This window comes from Panthera leo, chromosome D4, assembly GCF_018350215.1.
Source record: "Panthera leo isolate Ple1 chromosome D4, P.leo_Ple1_pat1.1, whole genome shotgun sequence".
Lineage (NCBI taxonomy): Eukaryota > Metazoa > Chordata > Mammalia > Carnivora > Felidae > Panthera > Panthera leo.
In genome coordinates this window covers 42,029,097-42,051,378 of record NC_056691.1, presented here as the reverse complement: position 1 = coordinate 42,051,378, position 22,282 = coordinate 42,029,097, and the positions used below count along the sequence as shown (strand labels likewise).

The 22,282-nt window shown below is 34.6% G+C and overlaps 1 protein-coding gene across 2 annotated transcripts in view; it reads right to left on the bottom strand.

Moving 5' to 3' along the window:
- Positions 1–22,282, bottom strand: part of CNTLN (centlein) — a 313,278-nt gene that overhangs the window by 182,350 nt on the left and 108,646 nt on the right. For both annotated transcript variants that reach the window (XM_042913157.1, XM_042913158.1), the window contains exons 6-7: positions 16,843–16,976; positions 6,126–6,288 (exon numbers count right to left, since the gene is read on the bottom strand). In XM_042913157.1, coding sequence (XP_042769091.1) covers positions 6,126–6,288; positions 16,843–16,976 — 297 coding nt within the window. The remainder of the gene's footprint in view (positions 1–6,125; positions 6,289–16,842; positions 16,977–22,282) is intronic.

Below are 22,282 nucleotides of genomic sequence, written 5' to 3'. Positions count from 1 at the left end.
TACAGTGGGCTTTGTAATAGAGTTTAAGATTGTGGGTTCTGGACCCAAGATCACCTAGATTTGAATTCTACCATCTTTAAACAATATTCTAAGCCTCAATACTTGATCTATAAAACAATAAGGAATAATAATAATATACCATATAGGGTTGGTGTGAGACTTAGTGACACAAAAGGCATTTTCCCAGTTGCTAATACACAATAAGCTCAATAAATGTTCACCACTATTACTATATGGTTGCTGGATATGACTTGCATTGTGCCTCAGCCTATATCATGTGTTTCTAAAATAATGTGTGTAAATGGAAACACAGATTCTCCTTGGCTTATCATAAAATCTTATATTGTTTATTTATGATTGTGCTCCAACTAGATGGCCTTTCTACTTGTCTTCTTAGTTTCTCCATGTTTTACCACTTTAGAACTATTTACTCACCCAAATAGTTAAAAATTAAGTGGACTAGAATATTTAAATTAAGACAGAAAAATATGCCTGCAAAGTTTGAAAATACTCTTACTTTCAAGTAAGAATCTATGATTTTTAAACTGCATTATCCAAAGTGGTATATCATTGCACACAACTCCTTAAGGTTCAACAATTTAACATTTACTGATCATCTCTCATGTGGCCACAGGTCCCCTTCAAACTTCATGATGTCCTGTGCATTCTCAACATTTAATAACTTAAATGAGGCTTTTTTATGTATGAACTAAGAGTAAACTGTAAAGCATTAATATGATGTTACTAGCTTTTTCATAAAAGGAATGGTTTCCTAGGCCTGGGTGTGAGGGGGGTGTGTGTGTGTGTGTGTGTGTGTGTGTGTGTATGTGTGTGTGTCTGCATATTCCATACTCTCTAATGAATACTAATGGTCTGAACTGACAACAAAGAAATGTTTATTGCACCTTTATTTACAATAGTAAAAAATTTAAACAACATACATGATCAACACTGGAAATATGGTTAAATATATTGCTATTCCCAAAATAGTTATATGTCATGATATTGTTTTAATATAATGTGAAATAAAAGATATTAGTGTATCCACAGATATGTTAAAATGAACTTTAAAAGACTGAAAGGAAATATTCAAAATGTGAAACAGCATTTGCCTCTGGGAGATGGAATTATAAAAGGTTTTTTCTGTGTTTTGATGGGTAATTATTTACACACAGACTACCAAAGAAAAATTAAATGTAGTATCTACTAACTTCAGGCAAAATTCACAAAATATAAATAAATTAAGGACTTCTGAATTGAGTGTAGGTGAGTATACTAATGAAAACTTTATGAATGAACAATTATAATTATCTAAAATAACTTTAAAATTAAAATACCACAAAGAGAATTAAAATTTCAGAATGAGTATCAAGTAAAAAATCAGTTAAGTTTCCTATACAGCACCTCTAAGAAGTAACTTTTGAGGAACAAGTTGGAAGAAACAGGAATTCAAAGTGAGAAAAGAAAAAAAAAAGTAGAGAAAAGAGAGTACAATAAATAGACTAAATAGGGAAATTAAGCCAGATCTTTAGCATCAGATGTCAGTTTGCTCCTTTTTCCTGCCTCTATATTATTCATAAGCACAATATATTCCCATTAAACCTCTCATTATCTAGAATGATTCTTGGAGCATTGTCATAATCCTGGGGAAACATGCATAAGGTTTCAAAATTCTCCAAATTAGAGTTTGATAAGCTCTACTTCTCCCAATTTGGTAAAGACATTAACTAGGGAATTTATGACTTAAGGTAGATTTCATATAAGAAGAATTATAAGAAATTAAATTGCTTCACTGATGTCTTCTTATCTGCTCAGAATAAATATCACATATATCACTTCATCAAAGGGAGTCTCTTATCCCTAAACATAGGAAAAGGTCCAAGCTATGTACTTCTGCTATTACAACATACATTACTTACATCATACATACATACAACATCATCTTACTCCTGCTACTCAGTTATCAGTGATCAACTAGATTTTAAGCTGTAAGAGGTGAAGAATAAAGGTAGTAAAAAGGTTACCTATGCAGACATCAGGGGGAAGAGCTTTCAGGAAGAGGATGCAAATGCAAAGAACTTGAGGTTGAAGAATACTTGGATGTTCAAGGGAAAAAAACAGAATTAAGTGTGGCTGCAGTGGAGAGATTAAGGAGGAGAGATTGCAAAAATGAGATCAGAGAGGTAATGAAGAGCCAGATCATGTACAGTCTCCCAGGTTATAGCAAGAACTTGGAGTTTTATTTTTCATGAGACAGGAAACCAATGGATGGAGGTAAAGGAAGGAAGGACTTACTAAGTTTTAGCAAGAACATCCTGACATCTGTGTTGATAATGGACTCAAAGGGGATAAGGTCAGGAGGAAAGAAATAAAGTGAGAAACTATTCCAAGAATTCATGTGAAACCTGATAGTGGTTTGGACAGAATGGTGACAACAGGGGTAGTAGAAGTAGCAGAATTTCAGACATGTATTGAAGGCAAAGCAGACAATAGCTTAGTTTGAAGGTGTGAAATCTGAGATGCTTATTAGGCACACAAGTTAAAAAATGTTAAGTACACAATTAGATATACTCTTTCCTAGTGGCGCCTGGTGGCTCAGCTAGCTGGTTAAATGTCTGACTTGATTTTGCCTCGGGTCATGATCTCACAGTTGTGAGATCAAGCCCTGCATTGGGCTCCACACTGGGCTCCTCACTGGGCATGGAGCCTGCTTAAGATTCTCTCTTTGCCTCTCCCTCTGCCCCCTCCCTCGCTCATACTTGGGCACATGAGCACTCATGCTTGCTCGCTCTCTCTCTCTCTCTCAAAAAAAAAAAAATATATATATATATGTGTGTGTATATATGTATATATGTGTATATATGTATATATATGTATATATGTGTGTATATATGTATATATGTGTATATGTGTGTGTGTATATATATAGATAGATAGATAGATATACATACATAGATATATATGTATGTATATCTTTCCTAAAGTTCACACAAGACATCCAGAGTAGATAATCAAATGTGGGAGTCATCATATGGACAATTATGATTTTTGAAAGCCTAGGTGACTGGATAAAATCACGTAGGGTGTGAATTTAAACACAGGAAAAAAAAGACATCCTATAATTAGGGCCTGGGACATTTTAACATTTAGACAACATGGAGACTAGGAAAAGATGTGAAAGAAACAGAAAAGGAACAGCTAGAATTGAAGGAAGAAAACTATACAACCGTAGTGCACTGCAAGTCAGCAGAGGGGGTGGGGGAAAGAAGGTATTTCAAGGAACAGCGAGTCATCAACTAAGACATATGTTGCTGATACATTAAATGAGGATTGATATATGATCACTGAATTGAGCAATGTGGTGGTCACAAGTAATTCTGAAAGGAGAAATTTTAGAAGAGTGAATGAAAGGGGTAAAAACTTGACTGGAGTTGGTTCAAGAGAGAACAAGAGAGGTGAACTTCAAGAAAACTTAAGTTTTTCAAGGAATACTGCTGGAAAAGGAAAAGGAAGAGAAGGAAGGAATATATATATAGTGGGGGTCAATACATGTTTTTTATTGTTTGTTTTGTTCTTTTCCCCAGATCAGAGACATCACGGCCTGTTTATATGTGGTTAGGAATGGTCCAGTAAGGAAATGATGCTATAGAAGAGATGGGGAACATCTCCTTCTATGAGAAAGTTGGTAACAACAAAAAGTTGGAGAGGAAGACCGTAATAATCATCAAATTATAAATCCACACTATATATGTTCATGCTGGAGGACAAAGAGGAGCAGGAGGAGAGCCAGAACTCTATGTATTGTAGTGGAAATACATCCAGTGCACATTTTTGAAAATGACAAGTTAAAGAACAGTAAGTGTAAGTTAATAAATATTAAAATTATAACATGCCTCGATTTGTGATTATGTGTGTATGTACACACACATCTAATATCTAATGCATGAAAAGGGTCTGGAATGACTATTCAGATGATTATCCCTGGGGACAGATGAAATGAATTGGGGTGAGTGGAAGGGTATTCGAGTCTGTTAGACTAGCAGTATCAGGACTTCTATACTATTATTTCTGTTTCTTATAATAATGTATTCTTGTAATGTTTGTATAATTAACAAAGAAAATAATTTTAAAATATTCTGTTCTCCTAGAGAAATTCTCAGATACATTCAAATATTAAGAGTGGTTACTTCTGGGGCAAGGGCTTCAGGTAGGCAGGCAGAATACTTTATATTTTTATTTCATACACTTCTGTATTATTTAAGAATTTATCACAAGCATCTAATACTTTGGTAATAATTATTTTAATTTAAAATGTTTAAGTATTGGGGCGCCTGGGTGGCTCAGTCGGTTAAGCATCTGACTTCGGCTCAGGTCATGATCTCGCGGTCTGTGAGTTCGAGCCCCGCGTCAGGCTCTGTGCTGACAGCTCAGAGCCTGGAGCCTGTTTCAGATTCTGTGTCTCCCTCTTGCTCTGACCCTCCCCCGTTCATGCTGTCTCTCCCTGTCTCAAAAATAAATAAACGTTAAAAAAAAAATTAAAAAAAATAAAATAAAATGTTTAAGTATTCAATTGTGTGAAATGATTCAGAATCTACAAAAGTTCTCAAGTAGGTTATAAAAGAGATGGTTGCTCTATGTAGGGATCGCTAAAGAAAATCAGCCAAAAAGTAGAATTAAGGCTGAAACATTTTGTCTTAAAGTTTTAGTCAAGCAACTAAAAAAAATTCTTAGAACACAAGATTGAAAAATGAAATAGCCAAGGAAACACTGCTTTTTTTCCTCTTTACCAAGTTCTTTCTTGCTGAGAGTAGAAAGAGTAAAAGAAGTATTAGCATATAAGAGAAAAGGGTTATGAGGTTATTACCAAGCAACCTTAAAGATGTATTTGAATATAAATTGCCATGGGTGGGGTGCTTTTAAGCAAAAATTAAGAAAGAAAAAGAAATATTTGAGGCAAATATACAAGTGAAAAGGATGAAAAAATTAAAGTTACTAATAAGATCCAATTTTCCAAGTCATTTTAGTAATGGAGCCTGGTTTGGAGGCAAAAGCAAAATAGGCAATCCCACCATACAGAACAAAAAGAGGAAGCGGCTCTATTCTAAGTGGAGAGAACAGGCCCTACCCTTCCCTCCTTATCATCTGCATCCTGAGGGAAACTCTAGAGGAACACGGAATACAGACTGAAAACCACTGTTCCAAAGCATTATTTAAAAATAAGTGCTTAACGTTTACTTAATAGTTATTTACTATTACTACTAACATAAAAATGTTAATTATAGGTATTGGATTTTCACGGTCCTTTTTTAGAAGAGGGAGTTAAATAGAAAACAACAACACAGATTGCACTATTTAACCACTCTAAGCCTTGGCTGCCTCAACTATTAAAAAGGAATAAAATCAATCTTATGAGATTGACCTATACAGAAACCAAATTATTTCTATAAATAACTTGGTACACTGCACAAAACATAAAGAATTCAATAAAGGTGGTTTTTTTAATTACTAGCCATAATTATTGTTGCTGAGTCAGTCAGCATGCCTAAATAGCTGGGTAAGCCTTCTTAAGTGGTTCCTAAAACAACTGTAAAGTAAAATGACTACTTAAAAGAAGCAGACAAAAAAGAGAAACATCCTTGGAAAATACTGACCCTGAAGCCTTCCTCAGCATACCCATTTGTGTCTGTGCAGATTTGCCAATGAAACAATGCACAATTGTATAATGAAAGACTGCTTTAGGTCATAAACTATAATCATAACAGAGGAGTGATTTCTCATAATAGAAGGCTGAGAAATTCCATTCCCCAAATCCTTTCTGGTTTGGGGGCTACAGTCACAGTATGTTTCATAGTAGATACTGAAATTCCAATTTATAAAAACAATATCCTACAGAGTAAATTTGCATCTATATCTTAAATGTTTCAGCTTTAACAGCCATATAGAAAAGTCACAAAATTTTAAATATTACCAAATTGAGCTGTATTTCATTTTTAATTTTGAAGAAACATATGTAAAAGGGAGTAGTAATAAAGAAATGTTGAAATCTGAAAAAAAAATTGAATTCTATATATTTGTATAAGTGCATCCATATACATTTACATTTTTATGACAGAATAGAAGCATACTTTTTGATATGATATGCTTTCGGCTGTGTGGACGTCTTCCTGATTCCTCAGTACTTTCTGTGTGTCCATGTTCAGAACCTGGAGCTGCTGGATCAGCTCCGCTTGCTGTGCTGTGTGTGCACTGTTCTGTTTGTATAGGTTCTGCAGCTCCTGCAACTCCTTCCTGTGCAAAGCGAGCCATAAACAGGGACAAGCATGAATAAAGACCATCTCAGTTAAATAACTGTGTCCATCTAAGTTATAGATCGTCTTCCAGTTTTTTTATCTATTATTTTTTACTGCAGGCAAACACATTAATGAAAGAAATAACATATAAAGTATTTAATATTTATCACATACACCTAGAAAGTATTGATAGAACTACTATGACTTTCAAAGCCAAATACTTATCAATTTTCTTTTATAGCTTGATAATAAGAAAAACCTTGGATATACACACATAGCACCACCTTCTTATTGAAATTAAGTTACACTTCAGTTCCAAGAATTGATAAGTACTGATGCCAACAATAGTTATCAGTTTTGAATACAGGGTAAGTCAGCCTTTCATTGCATATTATACAGAACTTCAGATGCATTAAAAGGAATCCCAAAAGGCAAATTAAATTTCAAACCAAAGTTTCTTAAAGCACCACTAGTTTGCAACCTCAGAGATCTGGGTGGGGATTCCTGTGACTCTTCTAATCCAGACTGAAGGAAAAGATAAGGCAAAAAAAAAAAAAAAAAGGTAGAAGGAAGGAGAGCAACACAAGGTGAAAACAGTGATTCCAACCAATCCCGGGTGCAACTGGTAAGGAGGAGCACAAATGAACTGGTAGTGGTAGTAATGAAGGCACTAAGGGTCCAGGAAAACCCTACTTCCTGGTATAGGAAGGGAATCCCATATGAAACAGATCACATAAAATTGGAACATATTTTGTATATTCAATTTGAAGAGAAAAATATTTATAGAAATACATTTCACAGAACAACACATTATAATATGTATTCTGGAGACTGTATTTTTTAATGGAACTTTTTTAAAACTATAACCTCAAACTAAAAATTAATTTCTATAAGGTAAGTCTTAAAAGAAGGAACAAAGGAGATATGCAAACAGTTGTTGAAGATGATAAATATTAATATGGGAGAAATGAGCTCTATTTTTAGAAGTTTGGAATATCGTTTTCCAAATAGCACAACAATCCCTCCATCCATACAGATACATGAACATACACTGTCTGTCACAGTCCTTTCAGGCCGCTATCACAAAATATCATACATTGGGTAGTTTACAGACAACAGAAACTTATTTCTCATAGTTGTGGAGTCTGGAAGTCAGGGATCAGAGTGCCCAGTCAGGGCTCTCTTCTGGGTCAGAGACTTCTTGTATCCTCACAAGGTAGACAGACATTCGGCAGCTCAGGGAGGTCTCTTTTAGAAGAACACTATTCCCATTCATGAGGGCTCTATCCTCATGACCTAAACATCCCCCAAAACCCCTCCTCCTAATGCCATCACATTAGGCGTTAGGATTCCAACATATTATTTTGGGTGGATACATTCAGACTATAGCATCATCTTTTTGTAACTTATTTTAAAAAACTATTTATTTAAAAAAACTAAAACCTGCAGTAAATAACAGTCTAAAAACGAGAGAGGAGAGAGAAGAGAATCAATAATGGCACAATGCCTGCAGGATATACAATGCTCACATGAGGAGGGGAAGAGAGACCCATAGTAAGAATGCTTGCTGAGTACTGCCGTTTCCAGAATAATACTGGTAAAAATTATCAAATAAGATAGGCAATAGATGTATAATAAAATTCTATCTCAGTATATAGTCAAGATATATGTTTGGAAACCCAAGTAAATGTTGCATTTAGAACGGGGACATAATGAGGAGAAAACATACCATCTTTCAGTGTAATGTGAAACACAGCAAATTTACTTCTCTTCCAATGCTAGAAATATTTGTTATTTCTTAAAGAGAAGATCAGTAGCTGGCTTGCATTTAAGGGTCATGTGGAACAAAATATATGTATCTTTAGTCAGAAAAAAACATACTCAAGAATAGGGAAATGCTCATACTATGAGGCACCTGAGGATTAAAAATCAACTAAGGGGGGGCACCTGGGTGGCTCAGTCGGTTGGGCGGCCGACTTCGGCTCAGGTCATGATCTCGCGGTCCGCAAGTTCGAGCCCCGCGTCGGGCTCTGGGCTGATGGCTCGGAGCCTGGAGCCTGCCTCCAATTCTGTGTCTCCCTCTCTCTCTGCCCCTTCCCCGTTCATGCTCTGTCTCTCTCTGTCTCCAAAATCAATAAACGTTAAAAAAAAAATTAAAAATCAACTAAGGGAATAGCATACCCCTGTCTCTCATCCCATGCATGTCCTAGGCATACTCCCAGTAAGTGGAATGGAAGCATAATCTTACACTATCGAGATAAGTTCCTTTCTCTTCTTTCTACTTGAAAAGTAGATGCAATGGGATGTACACCATTGCTGCAAATACGAAATGTGGAATTTGATTAGTATCAAAGTATGCAATAAAGCTTACAAAAGGCACACATCTGGACCACTAGCAAACACTTAATTTGTCTAGATCTTTCCTCGTTTGAAAACAAGTAAAGAAAAACAAACTGGACTTACTAAAAAAGGGGAGTACTAAGAATTAAGAAAAAAGAAAGTTTATTGTACATACTCAGAGGAAAAGTATACCTCTGAGTAGAAATTACTAAAGGAATTAGAAGGAAGGTCTAGAAAATGTATAAAAAAGAAATCCTCACACTTCTCTGAATTATCAATAGAAAGACAAGATGTAAGGATGATCTTAATAAAGCCTCTGTGAAGGTAGGAACTTTTTTGTTCACTACTACAAACACAGCACCTAAGGTAATTCCTGTCCCTTATTGTAGTTGTTGGTGTATTATATACATCTTATGCATATTTCCAGATTCAGTCTATACCTACCTCTTAGACTCTCATTCCCTTGCTCTGTCTCAGCCTATTAACTGCCACTTAAGCCTATGAAATTTATACAGCTCATCTGGCTCCACTGCTTGAAGTCAACCAGCTGCACGCCTAGCGTGTGTGTCTCCTTGTACCATTTCCAGATTAGGATAAAATGCTACAACACAGGCATGGTATATGCAGCAAACTTTTATCAATGTAAGACAAAACACAAGAAGAAAACAGACAGGTAACTTGTTTTCTTTTTCCATCTGATGGATTGCTCTAGAGCATCGTTTCTCTCCTACAGCCTGTTCAGAATCACCCTGGGTAGCAAATTCAGTGCACCTGCTATCTCTTCATGGTTCATCACAAAGCAGTAGCCAGCACAATAGTGCATTTCCTTGAATTACTCTTTATCCTTGCCTGCCTCATTCTTCTCTCTCTTTCTCTCACTCACTTACCCCTGGAATTGAATCTCCTAAGTAAGCAATCAGGACTTAATCCTTCCCTCAAGCTCTGTTTGCTAGGATATATGGGATAAGACAGTTGTTGAATGGATGAAATGAAAAGGATAACATAAAGAGATATTGTTAAAAAGGAAAGATACCCTAATAACATCAAAATGCATAATTACAGTTATAAGGAAAATAAAAGCTATGGAAAATAAAGTTAATTGGTAGGCTCAAACGAGAATTTCCTGTAGACACAGATAAAAAGGAGTCAAGGAAAGTATGAGAGACTTGAGACAGCTCTGAGAACCGACAACATTTCCTCAAGAAGAATGTCAAGTGCTGTTAAAAATACTGGATTCCTGAAAGATAAATCCGGTGATTTTTTAGTTACAGTGATGCTATCTAAGGGATTGAGTGGGCCATGGGATAAATTAGGAATATCCCTGTGGAGATCAAGTTTGATACCAAAGACTGACAGAGGGTTTCCGGCAGCTTCTCTAGGTTATTCTGCAGTTAAAAAAAATCTGGATGGTTTATAAAAACAAAGATTTACTGCTTGCTCACATTACATGTGGCTTTCCTCTATCTTAAGACTCAAACTGCAGCAGCAGACTATATTAGGAATATACTATTCTGGTGGCAGAGGACGAAAAGCAAAGGCAAATCAAGCAATGCTTCTTTTAAAACATTAGGACATGGCATATATTACTTTCACTCTTGTCTCACAGGCCAAAATAAGTCACATGGCTAAATACAAGGACACTGGGGGAGAAAGCATACTCTAGCAACAGGGAAGGCCCTATTAAAAAAGAGCCCCTGGCGACTGGGTGGCTCAGTCGGTTGAGCGTCCGACTTCAGCTCAGGTCATGATCTCACAGTTTGTGGGTTCGAGCCCTGCATGGGGCTCTGTGCTGACAGCTTGGAACCTGGAGCCTGCTTCAGATTCTGTGTCTCCCTCTCTCTCTGCCCCTCCCCCACTCATGCTCTGTCTCTGTCTCTCAAAAATAAATAAAAATGTTAAAAAATTTTTTTAAAAATAAGCCCCTGATGTTGGGATGAGCACTGGGTGTTGTATGGAAACCAATTTGACAATAAATTATATTTAAAAAGAAAAATAAATAAATAAATAAATAAATATGAGCCCCTGAGGTGAATCAAAACAGAGTGAAGGAATGAACACATCAAAAGTAAAAAGTTAGGTGATGAGCACTGAAGCAAAATACAGAAGTAATCCTAAACATCTTTGGTCACTTTGGTTACAAGTGTCATATATCTCAAGTTGCAAAATCAGGAGTTAAAATGGTTGAATGTATGTTCTATTTTCCAAAGTTTACACAGCAGGTCTCAAAATGAACTAAAGATGAAATGTGGATTAAAAAAATACATAATGAGATTGACCTCCAAAGTTTTTCATGCCATTTCCTTCTTAGCTTTAGAAAGAGTCAGTGCTTTTTATAGAGAAAGGTTTAATAATTCCCTCAATTTCATATCAGTGTCTCATTGTTCCATCATATCATAAAAAGCTGAAGTTATTACTTATTAAAAGAACATGTTCAGTATAGTCCCTTTTATCTAAAAATTTCTATCCACCTAATATTCAATCTATAAATATAAATTGAGAAAAATCTAGAATGATTCTCACAAAATTTTAATGGCTTTTACTTGTCTGGAGTTGTATTTTAAGTGTAGTATTTTTCCTCTATCTTCTTTGTACTTTTCTATACTTCATGCGCTATTTTTTCTTTTTATTATTATTTTTAATATAATTTATGCATGAATTATTTTTAATAATTCACATGTATCATTATCCTAAATGATTATATACTTGTTTTGTTTATCATAAAAATGTAAACAAAAATAAAGAACAGCAATATTAATTTCAGAAGAATTAGAATCCAAGGCAAAATATTTAGATGCAAAAAAGTAAAAGTGAAATTCACAGTAAAAACAAAAGAACTGTGAACACTTTACCCACCAAATCATAGCACATCAAAACATGTACAGCAAAAAACTATAAGCAATGAAAGGAAAATCAGTTGTAAACTACAGGGGAAGGAAATATCCCATTTAAAATAGTAACAAAAACATGAAATAGCTAGGAATAAATTTAACAAGAAATGTCAAAACTCATTAGAAACTTAAAACAAATTTCTAAGGATACAAAGGTACTGAAACAAATGGAATGGCATACCACCCTCTGGGACAGGAAGACTGGCATCATAAAGATGTCAATTCTCAGGCTTACTTGTAAATTTGATGCTCTAATGAAATACCAAACAAGAAATATGCAAGTTTATTCTAAAGTTTATACCAAAAACTTAATAAGCAATAAATGTCCAGGAAAAGAGCAGTAATGGAGAATGTACCATATATTCTCCAATGTTCATCATGTCTTCCTACTCTCTAATACTCTAGCCTAAGAGGCCAACCTCTACAGACTGCATTACACTGGCTCCTTGTCCTCGGCCTCTGACTGAATTTGATCAGTTAGAAGTGCTGGCTGGTGATTAGAGAGGGTAAAGGAGACAAAATTGTGTCAAGGTATTTCTTTCCCTGGCTCCCACTATGCTGAACCACAGTCGGCAGTGTCTCTGTTCCCCTGTCTAAAGACACATCTGTTAGGCAAACTCTCTCCAGGACAGACTTTTCACAAGATCTGGTTTGAGCTTCTCTCCTTGCTCCTTCTGGTCTGGAGGTAGTAATGGTTTTCTGTTGTTGATAATCTGCATTATTCTAAATCTCAGTACCTATTTGGAGAGAATTGACATCTTTATCATATTGAACCTTCTAAACCATGAACTTTGTATATCCCTATTAGACCCTTTATTTGTGTCAGTAATGTTTTCCACTTTTCTGCACAGAGGTAACACACAGCTTTCATTACACATACGCTTCATATATTTAGTCATATTATAAATGATATTATTTCTATATATTAAGTCCACTTCCTAAATTTTTGCTGAAATAAAAGTGCAGTTGAATTTTATTCACTAACATTGCATCTACTAAGTGTACTAAATAAACCCACTAATGAATTTGAAAAGTGTTTCTGTAAGTTATTTTGAGTTTTCTATGCAAATTAATTATATTATAGGCAAATAATTGGGTCTTTTCCCATCAAGTCCAGTTCTTAGGTCTTTAGTTTTTATTCTTAATACTTAATATGTCTGACTATATGTGGGATATTAATTTGAAAAACTGTGGATATAATTTGAGGACAGAATTGTTGTATTATCTTACAGAGATAATTTACACTTGCTTCTGCTAAGGGTCTGGGAACACTAGCAATCCAGGTGTATCAACCAATCCAATTTCAGGATTCTGACTTTGACATTTCTTTTTTTTTTTTTTAATATTTATTTCTTTTTGAGAGAGAGAGAAGGAGACAGAGACAGAGCATAAGCATGAGCATGAGCATGAGCATGAGCAGGGGAGGACAGAGCAGGAGGGTCAGAGGGAGAGGGAGACCCAGACAGAATCTGAAGCAGGCTCCAGGCTCTGAGCTGTCAGCACAGAGCCCAATGGGGCATCTGAACCCATGAACCGTGAGATCATGATCTGAGCTGAAGTTGGGTGCTTAACCAACTGAGCTACCCAGGTGCCCCTAACTATCTTGACTTTTATTTTTTTATTTTTTGTAGGAGATTCACAAGTAATGTCTAAGAAAAATTCCCAACTCATTTAAGCCTATGTCCCTGTAATTTAGCCCACTATCCATATAGCCATTTAGTCCACCCTCCATGTAATTATAGAATCATTAGCTATTCAGACAAAACTTTTGGTTAGGAAACCTAACTGGCTAGCACTTTATGCAAGTTCTAGTTATAAATTTGGATGCTCTGTATGCATTATAAGCATGTACCTTATTATATAAGTACTGATATTTATTTATACTCTAATTCAGGATAAAAATCATTTGAGGTTGAGTTCACAACAATGTTTCATATCATAGTGAGTGACATGAATATTCAATACATATACAAATAATTATGAATTCCAAAGACATAAACCCATAAAGAAATATAGCTTGGGGGCGCCTGGGTGGCTCAGTCGGTTAAGCGTCTGACTTCAGCTCGGGTCACGATCTCGCGGTCCGTGAGTTCAAGCCCCGCATCGGGCTCTGGGCTAATGGCTCAGAGCCTGGAGCCTGCTTCCGATTCTGTGTCTCCCTCTCTCTCTGCCCCTCCCCCGTTCATTCTGTCTCTCTCTGTCTCAAAAATAAATAAACGTTAAAAAAAAAAAAAAAAGAAATATAGCTTGGACAACTCTGTCATACATCAATAAAGAAAAGTATATCCAAATAAGAAAGTGCCTAGAACGTTTTCCCCACAATTAGGGCTTTGTGCATCTTTTGTGCAATATACAGATTCAGTAAAGTGATACTGGTATATCATAATCACCACCATCCCCCTCTAAGCAATAAAAATCATAAAGGAAAGGAGACACATAATACACCCAACTTATTCAGACAACTCAGGAAAAATACTACAGACATCTCAACTACAACCCTATAATGAGGGTTTGAGTCATAGTCCTCTGCTCCAAACTTCCAACTCCACCTCTATAAGCCCTTACAGTCAAGCTCTTAAAATTACACATGGTCCTTTCTTTTACCATAGTGTAATAAAATGCCCATCTGTGGATATTACTGCCTTATTTACTGTAGCTTATAGCTCTTGTAATACACTAAATTCAAGTATACAAAGGGGCAAAATTTAGTAGAAAATGTAATTATTCAAATGCCATGCACTTAACACTATACTGCATCCTAGATTATGTCCCATGTTCCATCCGAATCATACTCTAAAAGGGAAAGGTCATCATTGGAATATTTTGTGCAGTTATCAGTGCTACATTTTAAGAAAAATATTGATGATACAGATACTGATGATATGGAACACATTCAGTAATGCAACCCCAAACAGTGTAACATCTACAAAGTATATAACATGAAAAATTATGAGAAATAATAGTTAAACAATGAAAAGATAAAGTTATTGATAAAGATATCTTCTATTATTTCAAGATCTATGCAATAGAATAGAGATTAGATTGTCTCTGAGGTTTTCTAAATAAGGATTCAAGATAAATGGGTGGATATTGTAAAAAAAATCAAACTTTAACTCAACTGAACAATGTTCAATTTTAACAATATAAACTGAAAAGAACAGTCTTGAAAAGTAATGAGAAACTTATCAACTAAAAGTGTCAAGCAAAGACCAAAAGCTATATTATCTTATTGAGAAGAAGACAGGAATAAATGACAATTTTAAGATTTCTTACAAATCTAAGATTCTAGGGGTGCCTGGGTGGCTCAGTCGGTTGAGCGTCCGACTTCAGCTCAGGTCGTGATTTCACGGTTTGTGGGTTCAAGCCCGGCATCAGGCTCTGTGCTGACTGCTTGCTCAGAGCCTGGAGCCTGCTTCAGATTCTGTCTCCTTCTCTCTCTGCCCCTCCCCTGCTCGCGCTTTGTCTCACTCTGTTTCTCAAAAATAAATAAAATGCAAAAAAAAAAAAAAATTAAAAATCTAAGATTCTATAACTATAAAATTACTTTTCTGATTTCATCAAATTACAGGCTTCAAAAATAATTATACCATGAATAGATAAGCCAATCAGTCTATCACCTATAAATGTTATACTTTTCCTCAACCCTATTAATAAGAAGATTTTTAAATTGTAACACAATGAATTTTTGCTTAGGTAAGAAATTTATATATGTATATATATACATATGTATATATATATATATATACACACACATATATATATATATATATGTATATGTATATGTACATATATATACATATGTATATATATGTACGTGTATATATATATGTGTATATATATATAAAGTGCTACCTAACTAAAACTTCTGCCCTGATAGATATATTAGAGATATCTTGTAATATACAAAATATATGTAAAAATATACAAATATGTATTGAATATAAATATATAATACATAAATACATATTTACATATCAGGTTTTAACGACACAATATTATTATACATAACAGAAATACATAGTGTTTATATATAATATTACATATGTAAATAGTTTATGTGTGTGTGTGTATATATATATATATATATATATATATACACATATATATGTATGCACATATATACACAGTAGTACCACCAGAGGATGAAATTGTTTATAAAGGTATATGAAAAACTTTGTAAGATTACTTTTAAAAAAATTTTTTAACGTTAATTCATTTTTGAGAGACAGAGAGAGAGAGCGTGAGTGGGAGAGGGGCAGAGAGAGAGGGAGACACAGCATCAGAAGCAGGCTCCAGGCTCCGAGCTGTCAGCACAGAGCCCAATGCAGGGCTCAAACCCACGAACCATGATATCATGACCTGAGTCGAAGTCAGCCGCTTAACGGACTGAGCCACACATGTGCCCCAACTTTGTACGATTACTTTAATTAGTTTAAGTAAAAATGTACATACATACACACATGTATATAATGTAGGCATGTGTATACATAGATAACATATATATGTGATATGCATGCATATATACCTACATATTTATGACTTATTCTAATATCGTTTTCTGATAAAGGTAAATGAAATAATAGGTAGTTTAAAATCTTTCAAAACACTTGAAAACATATTTTTCAAGGAATCCTACTTTCTGAATAGCACTACAAAATTAACTATTTTGATATAGAAAGAATATCTCATAAACTAAATCTATGTAGAACATAATAAAATAAAAAGTCAAAATTGGATTTCTCATATATTGCCCATTATAAATAACAATAATGAATATCATATAATACCCAGCTGGGAATTTTAGAAGGAAACAATGAATGAATGCATTATGCTTATTAAAAATGGAAACAAAACCACTCTTTAAGAATGCTCTTCCCAATCCTGTGCAACCCTTGATTCTCTCAGTTAACGATTCCAAGTTCGGTATTTAAAATCCAGATCATTTCAGGGCGCCTGGGTGGCTCAGTTGGTTGAGCGTCCGACTTTGGCTCAGGTCACGATCTCGCAGTCCGTGAGTTCAAGCCCCGCGTCAGGCTCTGGGCTGATGGCTCAGAGCCTGGAGCCTGCTTCCAATTCTGTGTCTCCCTCTCTCTCTGCCCCTCCCCTGTTCATGCTCTGTCTCTGTCTCAAAAATAAATAAATGTTAAAAAAAAAATTAAAAAAAATAAATAAATAAAATCCAGATCGTTTCAATATACAAACATATGTCTTCATAGAAGACCTATTGTTGTCATTTTAGAGTGTTAATAATAAACATATATGTTGCCATTCTGAATAACTAATGACAGTGCTATAATATTACATTTGAAATTGAATATACTTGCCTGACAAGGGTAATATCCATATCCTTCTGGATAAGTTCAGTCTGTTTATTATTCAACTGTAATGACACAGCATTATATTTACTCTGTGATACTTCAATTTCTTTTTTTGCTTCAATTAAATCATCTTCAAAGGCCTAAAATCAGAGCACTTATATCATAATCAAACATAATAAGTATCAAATAAGAAATGAAGTATATTATATTCAACTAATCTAAAAAATTACACTAAAAAATTGGAAATGTTTTTAATTTTTTTTGTTTTCACTTAACTAAAAAAATATTTAGTACAAACAATACTTTCATACCAGTTGCAATTTACTTTTTCCAGAAAATGAAAAAGTATCATAGTGCCTTGGTACAAAAACTAAGAATGTGAAGCAATTAAATTTGAAAATCAAAGTAGAAATGTACTTATTGAAATTATAGTAAGGAAATTATTGTATAGTGAAAAAGCTATTATTGTGTAAGGAAATTATTGTATAGTGAAAGTATATATGAATAAAAAAATTAGTTCATTTACTTAAAGAGTAGCCAGGACAAATGGCAGATATTTCATTATTTCCTCTATTTTAAATGTACACACATTGGGAAAAAAAGGGACAGAACTGTAAAAAAATCAACATAATTGTATAATATTTGAGATTCAGATCATGTTCAGTTTTCCTGATTATGGTGAAATTTTACCCAAGTTTTACAAAGTCGGCCTTTTCCTCCAGATAATTCTCTATTGTTTACATTGTGAAACATTTCAAAATTGATGTTACTTTTAACTATATTTTTTCCGAAATATATTACAAAACTAATTTTGATTATTTTCATAAAGTAGTAAATAAACATATCTAAACATAAAGTATACCCACATAAACACTATACATTGATTATTTGCAGAAGTGAGCACCAGGCTTTAGGCACTCTACTCTACCCTGCACTCCTCTACTCTAGCCATGCTCTCATACTTCACATATTACCCCACGGTAGCTGAAGCAATCTTTTAAAGGTAAAAATAATGGCTTTCGGCCAAGAAAGCACTCTGAGTACTTCTTAAATTTCCATTTATGACAAAAAACAGCAATGAGAGAGAGAGAAAGAGAGAGAGGGAGGGAGGGAGAAAGAAAAAAGAAAGATCACTGGCATGGATATGAGAAAGCAGAAATCTTTGTGCGCTACTGGTGGGACTATAAATGATGTAACCTGTATGGTGGGCTGGGAGGGTGGTAACTGCTCAAAACATTAAAAAGGTATCTAGTATATAATCCAGCAATATTTCTTGGTATATAAATTCAAAAGAATAGAAAGCAGGATCTTGAAGACGTATTGGCATACCCATGTTTATACCAGCACTGTTTATAACAACCAAGAGTTAGAACCACCCTTATGCCAGATATATAAATTTAAAATTAGATTTAAAAATTTAAGTATTTAAAAAATGAAACAATTTTAAAAATCAAAAATAGATATTAAAAATATTTTACATTTTACAATGAGGATGGGGTAGTGAGGAATCAGTATCCAAAACTACTCTACTATACAATTTTAAATGTCCATTTTCCAACAAAAATTACAACATGTAAAAAGAGGAAAGTGTCATCCATACATAGAGGAGAAGAAGCAGTCAATAAAAAATTACTAAAGAAAACCATGCTTCAAAAACATGACAAAGTTTCACCTAATAAAAAACACCATAAAGTGATATAGGTTATTTTTAAACATCCAAGTGGAATTTCTGATGCTAAAAAGCAAAACAACCAAAATGAAGAGCATCAAAAAGTTCACAAGAGGAGCTGAATATTCAATAGGAGATGGCAGAAATAAGAAAAACTTGAAGATAAATCAAGAAAAAAGAATAACAATAGTCAATAGCCACAGAAAAATGTGGAACACTATTAAATGCACCAACAGAGCATAATGAAACTACCAGAAGGAGAGGTAAGAGAATAAAGAAACAGAAAAAATATTCAAAGAAATAATGACTGAAAACTACCAAACAATCATGAAAAAAATTAATGTAACATCCAAGAAGCACAAAACCTCCATGGACTGTACATGCAGAAATCCACAGACATATCATAGTAAAAATACTGACAGCCAAAACCAAGAAAAAATCTTAGAAACCATAAGAGAAAAACCACTCCTCATTTTCAAGAGACCTCAGTAAGATTAACAACTGACTCTTCTTCAGAAACAATAGATGTCAGAGACAGTGAGATAACATATTCAAAGTGCTCAAACGAAAAAAAAAAAAACTGCTAACACAGAATCATATATATAGTAAAACTATCATTTCAAAATGAAGGTGACAACAGGCGTCTGGGTGGCTCAGTCAGTTAAGTGTCCAACTTCAGCTCAGGTCATGATTTCGTGGTTTGCAAGTTTGAACCCTGCACTGGGCTCTGTGCTGACAGTTTGGACCCTGGAATCTGCTTCAGATTTTGTGTCTCCCTCTCTCTGACCCTCCCCCACTCATGCTCTGTCTCTCTCTTTCAAAAATAAATAATCATAAAAAAATTTTTTTAATTAAAAAAAAATGAAGGTGACAAGTGACATCAAGAAAATGGCAGAGTAGGCAGCTCCAAGCACTCTTGCCCTGGCAGAAATATGAAAAAACAAGCAGAAACTCTCAGAACTAATGTTAGAAAAATAACATTCAAATATTTACAGCAACCAAAAAAACGCTGAGCCAAAAATAAAAGCAACTTAAAAATAGCACAAAAGATTTATGGAGTTTTCATTTGCCCTTCTCCACACTGTCTCCAATAAGTTGACCACTTTAAAGCCTGGGAATCTTAAAGCAGTTATATTCTTAGAATGACAGTAGTTCCGAGTAGGAGATACTGGTCCTTGGTTCAGAAGGAAGCAGAACAGACTTCACTAGCAAATTACTATGTGTATCTAATTTATCTGAGGGCTACCTGAAGGAATGATGCAAAGTGATTATGTCTTGTTTAACCTACCTGGTAACACAGACTGAAAAATAGGATATGGCTCAAATATACCACAAGGTAAACTAACAAAACACAGATGTGTACAGCAAAAGATTATTGGTTCAGATACACAACAGAATGCCCAAGGCATGGAAGCAAAAGCTGTGGGAGATTCTTTGAGACATTAAGACATTCAAAAATACCCATTCATCTTGGAAAGTTTAGAAAACCACACATAGGCTCAGAGAAAGATGCATGCTCAGAAAAGACTAGAAAAGACAGAAAAGTCTTTGATTAAGACCCAAAGTTTCACCCTGGGCTGACCTCTGAGCTCAGTGCAATGGATAAGTATTGAAAGACTTTCTCAGTATGGAGTCAATACAAAGACTGGGAGAGGGATTTGTTTTGTGGCTGTGGATGTGTGTACTGTGTTTGTTTGGGTTTTTCCTTTTCCTTGTGTTCTGTTTGTTTTGGCTCCTGGCATCAAGGAAACCTGTGACACCACATGAGGTGAACAAAAGCTTAAGGATAGAAACCTCAGTGAGCTTACACAACAAGGAACAGACTCTTAAAAATACAGATTTGAAGATTACCTAAATAACCTTTGACAGTTAAAAAAGCAAAACACTTCAATAAGGGATAGAATCTGGCTTCCAGAGTTATTACCACATTATCATACTCAAATGCTCCACTTTCAACAACAACAAAACATAACAAGGCATACAAGAAAAATGAGGTAAGTATGGCCTAAACAAAGGAACATATAAATTAACACAAACCATTCCTGAGGAACCCCAGATATCAGATTTACAAGGCAAAAACTTTAAAATGTCTTAAATATACTAAGGAAAAAAACATGAAAAAAAATCTACAGTAAACCAGGAAAACAATGTATAAACCAAAAGAATATCAGTAAAGAAAAAAAATTATTAAAAGGAAGTAAACATAAATGCTGGAGTGAAACAGTAAAATAACAAAAATGAATCATTCTCCAGAGTGCCCAACAACAGACACAGAACAGGTTGAAGAAAGAATCAGCAAATTAGATGATGAAACAAGGAAAATTATTGAATCTGAGCAGCAGAAAGAACATGAAGAACAGTGAACAGAACCTATGAAAACTGTGGACACCATTAACAAGAAAGACATACACATTATGGGAGTCTCAGAAAGCGAAGAGACAAGAGGAAGCAGAAATAACATGTGAAGAAAAAATGGCCATAAACTTCCCAATTTTGATGAAATACATGCACCACAAATCCAAAGGCCAGCCACAACAAACTCCAAGAATGATCAAGAGAAAAGAGACCCACACTGAGATAAATTATTATCGATCTTTTGGAATTCAGCTCCCCAAAAAAGAATCTTGAAAGTAAGAGAGAGTGGCTTGTCACATTTTAGAGATCCTTTTTTTAAACGTTTACGTATTAAACGTATTTAAACGTATTTTTTAGCGAGTGAGCGAGAGAGAGAGAGCACAAGCAGGGAAGGGACAGAGAGATTGGGGGAGACACAGAATCCAACGCAGATTCCAGGGTCTGAGCTGTCAGGACAGCCGAAAACAGAGCTCACACTCAAGAACTGCGAGATCATGACGAGAGCTGAAGTCAGATGCTTAACCGACTAAGCCACCCAGGTGCCCCAAAAAAGACTCACTTTAAATAAGTCAGTCAGAGAAAGATAAATGTCATACAATTTCATTCAAATGTAAAATTTAAGGGACAAAAAGATGAACAAGGGGAAAAAAAAGACAAAAAAACAGACACTTTTGGAGAACAAATTGATGGTGACCATAGATGGGGATGGGTGAAACAGGTGAAGGGATTAAGAGTATACTTATCATGATAAGCACTGAGTAATGTACAGAATTTCTGAATCACTATATTGTACAGGTCAAACTAATACAATACTGGATGTTAATTATACTGGAATTGAAAAAAAAGAGAGACACTGATTTCAGATACAAAGACACAAATAGACTGAAAATGAAAGAATGGAAAAGATATTCTCTGAAAATAATAACCGAAAAGAGCTGGAACAGATAAAATAATACCAAAAAAAATATACTTTATGTCAAAAACTGTCACAAAAGGGAAAAGAGAGCTTATATATTGACTAAAGAGTCAATTCATCAAGAAGATATAATAACTATAAATGTACACGTACCAAACAACCAAGCCCTTAAATATATAAACAATTATAGAATTGAAGGGAGAAATACAGTTTTACAATAATAGCTGAAGAATTCAATACTCCACTTTAAATAATGAATACAACATTTAGACAGAAGGTCAACAAGGATGAAGAGGGCTGAAAAACACTATAAACTAAGTAGTCCTAATAGATGTATATGGAATACTTTACTCCAAAATAGCAGATTATATATTTTTCTCAAGTACACATGGAATATCTGCCGTATCAGGCCAAATGTTAGGACATAAAACAATGCTTAATCAATTTAAAAACATTACAATTATACAAAGTACCTTGTCCAACCATAGCGGATTGGAGTTAAAAGT